Source organism: Alosa pseudoharengus, unplaced genomic scaffold, assembly GCF_046254945.1.
Source record: "Alosa pseudoharengus isolate Yale_2024_CS ecotype anadromous, Long Island Sound unplaced genomic scaffold, YU_APseudo_1.1 YU_APseudo_1.1_scf_10, whole genome shotgun sequence".
NCBI classification, from domain to species: Eukaryota; Metazoa; Chordata; class Actinopteri; order Clupeiformes; family Clupeidae; genus Alosa; species Alosa pseudoharengus.
In genome coordinates, this window is record NW_027468565.1 from 30,340,418 (window position 1) to 30,350,133 (window position 9,716).

The 9,716-nt window shown below is 41.6% G+C and overlaps 1 protein-coding gene across 1 annotated transcript; it reads right to left on the reverse strand.

The window, feature by feature from the left end:
• Positions 1-235: 235 nt before the first annotated feature.
• On the reverse strand, positions 236-9,351 carry pla2g15 (phospholipase A2, group XV). Its single transcript, XM_076269731.1, has 6 exons — positions 9,065-9,351; positions 7,682-7,838; positions 6,575-6,693; positions 5,240-5,338; positions 2,586-2,810; positions 236-2,272 (listed from the first exon to the last, which is right to left on the reverse strand). Exons 1-6 carry the CDS (start codon positions 9,201-9,203, stop codon positions 1,758-1,760), a joined length of 1,254 nt encoding a protein of 417 aa, XP_076125846.1. The 5' UTR covers positions 9,204-9,351; the 3' UTR covers positions 236-1,757.
• Positions 9,352-9,716: the final 365 nt, after the last annotated feature.

Sequence of the window (9,716 nt, forward strand, 5' to 3'; positions counted from 1 at the left end):
TGGGACTTGCCATGTTTAGAAAGACATTTGTGTGTGTGTGTAAGCGGGAGGTGTCAGGTTCATTACGTTCAGAAATTATGGTCTGAACATTATTGGTGATTGCAGAAGAAACATAATGAGACTTATTTCATCACATGTGGTTAACTCCCAATCTCCCATTACAATAGGCAATCTAGCTCTGGCCAGTAGGCATTACCACACACACACACACACACACCAAAAGGAAGACCCAGTATTGTTCTTTGGTAGATTTTAAATATTATCATCCAGTAAGCACAAATATTTGTGGACAACACAAACAGTAATTTCCAGCATTTTCACATTGATCGATTCACCTGCGTGTGTGTGTGTGCGCCGTGCGTCGACTCATTTCTACTATTTATGCTTAAGCCCCCACCATTAACTATATTTGTTTAAAAAAAGTATAAACACGAGATGCCAGATTTGTCTTTCAATATGACCATTGGTAACACGCATGCCTAGTAACAATGTTAGACCGCTGTGGTTAGTAGAAATTTAAAAGTTGATGAATAACATTTGAAGAGTAACTAGACCACTAACAGGTTAGGAAAGGCCATCAAAGTCACGTGAACCCTGATAACAGGCAGGCTTTGGACCATGCCTCCACCCTTGATTGTCGCTGCATTTTTGCAACGCAACAGATGTGTGACCTTGAAAAATGACACTATGATGCTGAGAGGTGGTATATAGCATAAGCATAACAATTCTAAGGTAAAAAAAAAACATGTCATGAAATGTCAATAAATAAAAACAAATGACAAATATTGATGACTTGTTCTGCAATGAAAAACAGTCCGAACCAGAATTCCCAGGGCCCCATGGTCCCTTCTCAAGCCCTAACTGCTGATATGACACTTCCATGTTAGTAATTCATGTGTTAATAACAATAAGATCACAACATCAAGATAAGAGATAGAGGATGACATCATACCTGAACAATTAAACACTGTTAAAATGGCACTAACATCTAACAATTATCTTTCTAAAATCAATCAAATCAATACTGTATGTCCACCAGTTAATCAAACTTCATAAAAAAAAAGACATTAAAACATTTCTATAAAGCAATCTCATCCTGTTAAGGTTTTTGCAAAACAGAAGATGGCCTACTCTTCTCCACAGAGTAGATACAGAACAGAGGCACTACATGTCACAACTATACGCTCTGACATTAGCAACAAGAAGAACGGTCAGTCCAAATGGCCTGGCAGGACCCACCACAATAGTAGAACACTATAGAAAGAGTAGGAATTCAAATCAGAGTTCAATTGAGAGCAGGCTAGCCACTCTGTTCTTCATTGGTAATGGCACATAAAACCATCAGAAACATATGGTACTTTTCTCATCCATTGAATAACAGACTCCTGGTCCAGTGTTGTGATGGTGGTGCTGTTGTTGGCAGGGTCAGTTGGCGGCAGTGGCTTCATCCTCTCAGGACTTATGCATGAAGGTGTTTCGGAGGTTTGGACCCAAACAGCAGTTAGCTCGGTCAGGTACAGGGCGGCCCTAGCTCTGCACGAGGTCACTGCCAGACCTGCTGTAGAGTCCGCATCTACCTGGACTGAGGGGTATGACAGGTTAAGGGGTTGGGGTTGTACAACTGGGGATCAGAAGTCGAGGGCTGTTGTGATGCACGCCACCGTTGAGGGTTAAAGTGTCTTGAGCGTTGCCCGTGATGCAAGCCACAGAGGTTTGAGGGTTTACTTATGGTGTTTGTGCGTTTATGTCTTCAAGGATCAGGGCTGGTTGAGCACAGCCTTAATGTAGGCCACTGTGGTCTGGTTGAGCAGCATGTTGACATGCTCATTGTCAGGGAGCTCCACGAGCTTAACTGGGTACGCCAGCTTCCCCACCCAGCGCTTACACTGGATGGCACTGAGCAGGTTGACCGTGCCGTCGCCATCACCAAACGTCACCTCGTCCGGCTCCGAGTCAGGGAACGTAGTGTATTGGTAACTCTGTGTCGTGGGCACACCGCTGCCGTATAAGCAGTGAACGGGCACGCCGGGATGCTCCAGGTCACCAACCAGGTGCTCCGTGTCCTTGTGCATCTCCCAGCCGTCGGGGAAGCCCACGTCCTGGAAGAAGCGCTGGTAGTCGCGCACGGTGTAATTGGTGGTGGGAGTCTGGACAAGGACCTGGTCTGCAGGCCAGATGTTGCTGTTGGGGAACAGCCAGATGGTGGACACTGCCGTGCGCTGCTGCTGACGAATCTTCAGCGAGTTGATCACCGGGATGCGGTTATTATCACCTGAGAAAAAAAAAAAAAACACAAATATACACTTTTTAGTACAATAGTCAAGTGCATGGAAGAGTCTCTCTCTTTTTTTTTAAAACAGGGAAAAGGCTCAGAATGCATTTTTAAAAGCTAAGTAGAAGGTATAAACCACAAAAGTATGCACAAGCACACACACACACACACACACTCACACAACCATACAAATACACTTACATGTATTAGTACAACAGTAAAGTACATGGAAGAGAATCTCAATTATCTTGAAACCACTAATGTATGCACAAGCGCTCACACACACACACACAACACTCACACAAATGCTCACCAGAGGTCACTACTCGGACCGTCTTGACAACACCAGCCCATGGCGCGCCTAGCGAGATAAAGGTCTTAATGTATTTGTCCTTCCAGGCTTGCGGCTGATTATTGAGGAAGTAGAGTGTGTACACGTTGCCCATGCTGTGGGCGATCAGCGCCACTGGTCCTCCAGCTTTACGGGCCATCTCCTCAATCATCTGCTGCAGGGCCAAGAAGTACGCCTTGTTTTCATCTGTGGACACAAACACACACACACACACACACACACACAGAGAGAGCAAAGTCACATGGCGATCACCCACAACTGACATCATTTGTGGCTGTGAGTTTCAATGGCTGATTAGAGATAAAGAGAGATACAGAGAGAGGGGAAAAACAAAAATATACATGCACTTTGCTTTCATTTATCAGCAAACACATACTGCATGCATACATACATCACAATGCATTCCATTACCTTAAAATGCATACCCCTACACTGGCAATATCCTTATCTGGCACAGCCACATAACCAGCTGTGTCTACACAGGTTACCTGGGTTCAGATGACCCATGCACACGGTCATGCACTCACACGCCTGAGGACGGGACACACACTCCCAGAGGGGCATTTTAATGGACTGGATTTCATTCTTTTTCAAGCAAGAAAACAAGTCCAAAGCTTGAATAGTATTTGCCATGAAATCATCTATAAGCCTAAGGTTCCCAAACACTGTAAGAGGACTTATTCTCGTTTGATATCAAACTTTGATGAAAACCCAGGATTCAACTGAAGAGGTTGGTCCAACTGTTTTGTTCTTTGCAATCAGTCGTATATACACTGGGTACTATCTATCTACTGTCCCATATAATTATTATTTAATTTAAATTTAATTCCTTTAAGTACTATTATTATTATTTTATCTGTTGATATGTTTATCTTTTCCATTTTGCACAGTCATGAAGTTAACCAGGTTTACATTTCACTACTATTTGTACACTGTTATAACTGTGCATGTGACAAATAAATATCTGAATCTGAAATACTAATGGCACAGCCTCTATCTGAAGTGAACTCACCACTCCATGCACAATGCCTTTCACCCACCTAGTGTGTCCAGCTCCAAGGGTGGCAATGGGTCAAGAATTACAGCAGAGGTGAAGGATTCAGACAGCTACCAGTTACAGGAAGGCTACACTGAGGCATGTAATTGAAGTTTTAGGTTCGCGCAGCGTCTGCTGCAACAATTAGCTTCCACTATAATCAATGGAACTGGCTACACCAGACGTGGTGGCGGTAGGTACGTTCGAAAAAATTAGAGCAGTCTTCTAAAACTATTTTTACACTTCGCGAACGGAGCCCTTCAGTTGCAGACATGGTGTAGCCCGGGCCTTAGAAAGATACTGAAAGCTATTCTACAATCAACATGAGGAAATGCAGTCAAAGCAGACATTGCATTTATATAGCACTTTTCAAGGCACCTAAAGCGCTTTACAGTAAAGGGAGAACCTCACTAACCACCACCAATGTGTAACACCCACCAGTAGATTTGATACAAGAAGCTTTCTGTACATTCTCTTAGTTAATTAGTGATGTATAAGTCCATTCCATTCATACTGTCATTGTTCAAGTACAATAAATAAATGTGAATGTAAAACAAAAAACACAGCCTTTTGATTTTCTGCTTTAATTCAAGCAATCATGAAGCGATGGGTAAAACTCAGATCTTTGTAAACTTGGAATACCGATGCTATTAGACAGATGGTTCCTCTACTTCTTTCATGCACCTTTTTATCCACTTCCTTTATCTGCACACTACTTTTGGCAATAGACTCTGGTGAAACTAAAGCCCAATAAGTCTTCACTAGTCGAGGTAAATGGTTAGGTGGGATTTTTTTATACTGGCATAGCACTATTTCTTCATGTTAACCTTGATAATGTATTACCATGTTATTGTAGAAACCCTACCCATGTGGCACGCCTTACTACTAGCACACTAAATGGAAAAACATGAAACCATTTTCCACCACTTCCCCTCAGAACCCATTTAGCTGGGAGAAAACCAGGAACTGAAAATGGCAGAGGCGTGCTTTGGGGTTAGGTTTGGGATTCTAATTCACAATTATAAATAGTAGCCTACATAGTAAGAATTTGCTAATGTAGAATAATGTTCCTGATTGAATATGAACTTCCCATATTTTCAACTTTAAAATCAAAACCCGTACTCTTAATATTTAGAACTCTGTCGGTGAGTGCCATTACATTAAATGCTACGTAGAGAAGAAATACATTTCCCAGGCTGGGCATTTATCCATTGAAACTTCCTGAGATTCATAAATCAGCTAAATTGATTTATGCCCACTAGGCAACTAAAGCAGCATAACCCTGTTTATGAACACAACTGAGTGGACTAAGTGATTAGGAAACAAAGCTGAATGTAGTCACAGTTCCCAGGCTAATCTAGACGTTCTGAAGTGTTGTACTGTGAAACCTAGTGTTGTGATGCATGACATTTTGTTGCACACTAGGTGCTTTGCTGTGCAGTTTTAGGTCCTGTGCCTCAAGATGTGTAAACTCCTGTGTTGCAATGGTGTGTTGTAATGGTTCTGCTGGGATATGATGCACGGTGTTGTGTGTTGTGTTGTAATGGGCTGATGCACTGTGTTGTGATGTGCAACTTACTAGGTGCTTTTCTCCAGTCATAAGGAGCCCCACGGATGTCATCGCCTCTCACATAGCCATCGTTAACCAGCCCTTGCACTATGGCAAAAAAGTACATTCCTGCAACAGAATCATAATCAGCATCAGCTTTATTGGCCAGGTTTGTGTAAACAAACAAGGAATTTAACTCCGGTCAATCTTTGCTCTCAAAGTACAACTGTTGCAAGAAAAATTGAGTGCAAGCAGACAAAGGCAGGTTTGAAAACTGAAAACAGGGTGAAACATTTATTGGTTAACAATGGTGTTAGAACTACGTGCTCGGAGGCCAGCATATGAGCTCGGAGGCCAGCATAGCTCACCGCTTATGGCGGTGGCCGACTGAACCTCCAGATCTGCGTCTTCCCTCTGCATTTTTAAGCGTAGCCCACCTTCTTTGATTGTGTCAAGAGGAAAGGACTCATCATCAAATGATTAATTGTCGTCATGTGTCCTCATGTAGTTCTAATGATTGTCTAAGTTACAATGGGTCATGTGAGCATTTGATTGACAAAGGTCACAAGAGCAGTTTGGTTGACAAAAGGTTTGGCATGATCAAAGGCTAGGGTGATGATTAAAATGAATGTTAAAATGCATACACTCTAGAATGTTAAAATGCATACACTCTGGAATTTCTCACTACACAACACTCACTTAACATATAAGAATAAAGAATAAAAAACATAAAAGAATACAAAGCAGAACAGTAAGAATGGAATGAAGAGCAGTAGAATATGAGTATGATTATGATTACAGTATGTACATTTGCAATAAATAGAACATTATGGGTGGGATAGGGCAGTGCAAATTGTCCCCGTCAAGGTTGCCATGGTCGTAGACACCTCAACAGACACAAGTAAGATACAATATACAATTGAGAGAGAGAGTAGGAATAGTGCAATATCAGAATAGACTGAGATTTAAGATTGAAATATAAATATAGTGCAAGGCAGTTTATTGCAATGATAATGTATTAATAACAATGTGAGGTAGATGAGCAGAACAGTGTTGATAAACTTTGTTTAGTGTAAGGGTGGGGGCTATTTCTGGGCGTTCAACAGATACACAATACAACATATACACATGCAATTACACAATTAAGACACACACACACACACACACACACACACACACACACACACACACACACACACACACACACACACACACACACACACACACACACACACACACACACACACACACACACACACACACACACACACACACACACACACACACACACACACACACACACACACACACACAATGAGCAAAAATACAAACACTGGATGTCTATGTACATAGTTGGGTACTTACCCACACTGTGTTTACTGGGGTCCAGGTACTCCACCGTATCTGTTCCCCCAAACCCTGGCACTCTGATATCTACTCCCTCTGGCGCCCCACTGGTCCGTGTGGTGCGATTATAGATCAACCTAAAACGACAAAACACACACAACATTTAGTATACATACGCAGAAACATAATGTATATGAATGCCCGTACATACATATTCACTTATAATGCAAACCAGCTAAAACAGACACTATCACAAACTCCCATAACAAAAAACCTCAAATGATCTAAATTACGCATTAAAACAACTAGCACACGCTGACCCACAAACCAGCATGTGGACTTTTTTGAGTGGGGGTGGGGACATCATTTTTTTATGAATAACAACTTGTTAGAGGGAGAAGATAGATAGATAGATAGATAGATAGATAGATAGATAGATACTTTATTGATATGAAGAGAGAAGTTCCTGCCAGGTGCCAGTCACCCATGTAAGCGGATGAAAAACTGACAGGAATTGAAAATCCTCTCTTCCACTTTTGAGATAAAAACCAGGCTAAAGTCCACTTCGACTGAAGATGCAACTTATTGCACTGTTCGACTGGTGAACTAATTGGCAAACATCACATTTCAACGTTTCTGTGTCGGTCTCATCCTTTACTTACCAGTAAAGGCTTTGGTTATCTAAACCCTTAAACCGTTTACTGCCAGAGGCGCATATATGCACCCACAATGAGTGTGTTCTAGAATGCCAAGGGCGACTATGTGCGTCCAAGGAGCATCATCATTGTCAAGTCACTTTTATTAATATAGCGCATTTTGTATGCACAATATTGTTGCCATAACATGTAGCCATAAAAGCTGTGCTGTAGGTGTACTGTCACACCGGTGTGACGGGAAACGTTGGAAAATTAATGTTCTAAAGAATATCTGGATTTATTGAATTCAACATGGAATTTTAGAACCTAAAATTGTTGCAAAATGGAATCTTTAGTTAGAATGTTCAAAAATTCACACCTTGGTAAATGATATAAGAGGTGTATAGATTTTTGTCCCGTTTTTGGTGATCATGTTCATTTCTGTGTTAGAGTGCAGAGGAGCGGTGGTGGTGCTGGTGTACGAATGTACCTCATGTTATCGATCCAGCAGTCTATGGCAATGGGCACCAGCAGTTCGAGGTTGAGCCATAGTGTGAAATAGTCATTGGTCTTCTTGTAGCAGATGTAGTGGACCACACTGGGCTTGTCCAGCTTGGCCTCCAGCTGGTTGCCCAGGTCGCCTGGAACTACACGGCGAACACACACGCGTGTGCAGGCATCAGGACCCCATTCAATGTTACACAAACAATAAAAATCACTAAGAAATATAACAGTGTGCGGTGGCCACCTCTTTTTATATATGAACTTTAAAACCTGCAATCCACCAGCACCTTTTTAAGTTGGCTGTGCAAAGGGATCTCTTCTATTTTTCAACTCTCATATATATATATATATATATATATATATATATATATATATACATATAGACTACACCACTACAACTTGTAACATAGGCCTGAAGCAAACACATTTAATTCCTGATCGCCACACTGCTATGAATGCACTGGCTTAGTCACTGCCTTTTAATCGGCCCGAGAATGAGACCCGAGTCCAAGAGCTCAAACTGGCACGCAAATTGTAGACTAAACCAACATTCAGAAATACCTAAATGAGAACTTTAGCCACAAATCTTTTCACCTCTATCTTCTGACTACACCAACACAAAGCTGATTCGTGGGTAACTAAACACAAGATAAGATAGTGGATAGTGGGTGGATAAGATAGATTTGGCTGAAATAGCAACCACCACCTTGCTCCTATCGACGTGTGCTCTGTCTGACCTTAGACTAGTAGGCTAAATGTCTAAGTTAGAAAACAAAGATATAGAAAATATAACGGATTTAAACCATATAGACTAGCTATAGAAACAATCATATTCATGAGTTTGACTTGTGTAGTTATAGGCTAGCTTATATATTTTTCTAACGCACCAACAGCCAGACGGCCGTGGGGTGAGGAGGAGGCACATTCAGTCGTGGTCATATGACCACCTGTCATATGAACGATCCTGAAAAAGTAAACAATAACACCATACAAGTGTCGACGACGAAACTCGTTAACCTTCTGAAAATGTAGACTACAGAACTCCAACATCCCTTTTGGAAACACATAGGCTGGTTAGGAAAACAAACCTTTTGGGCAAAGGAACGTTTCGCTCGTCGTAGAGTCGATCTAGCAGATAGCAATTGTGACTTTATGACAAGAATTTAATAAATCAGCCTACTGTCTATGCAACATTCTAGGAGAAACAGGCTATCCATCCTTGAAAGTAGCCAAAATGCGCAAAGCTAGACTAGCCTAGTCGACAAAACAATGTTACACTTCCCATCAACAGTTGAAGAGAACCAACATTTTTTCGAAATAGCCTAATGTTATTTTATTGTCAAAACCATGCAAGTTAGCAGGAACTTACTTATAATCACAGGGGTTCTGTCCGAGCATGGGTTCCCAGAAGAGCATTTCAGACTTCTGCCTTCAGCATATGAAGTCAACCAAGCCAACAAAACAAACAGCTGAAGCACAGTGAGAAATAAGCAGTGTCCGGACACCATCTCTGTCGGAGCTGCATTACATTGTCGACATGAGACAACTAGCAAGTTGAACAAACATGAAATCGGTCAGCCCCTTCAACGCTGGTGATGCAAGCCTATCGTTGGCTACGTAATTATTAAACGATCAAAAGAGCATGGTTAGACCAGAGTAGAAGACATCCGATGCAATCGTTTAGAGTACAGGAAATGGGCGTGTATAGGCATCGGCGTGTGATTATATCACATAACCAGAGCCCGTCTACACAAAACCGGTCATATAATCTAAAACCCTGTAGGCCTGGGCTACATCGCTCAGACCAAGACCTATCATACTGTTCATGATGGTAATTTTTATTTTTTTTTCAAATGGAAATAAAGATAAGAGCTATGTAGTGTATCTAAGAATAGAGGACTCCACCTAAGCTAAGCTGTGGAAATTGGTTGTAAGGCTGCCTACACACACACATACACCAAAAGCCAAAAGTTACAATTGTAAGTTGATTGTGATCTAGATCAAATTCATTCAGGTTTGCT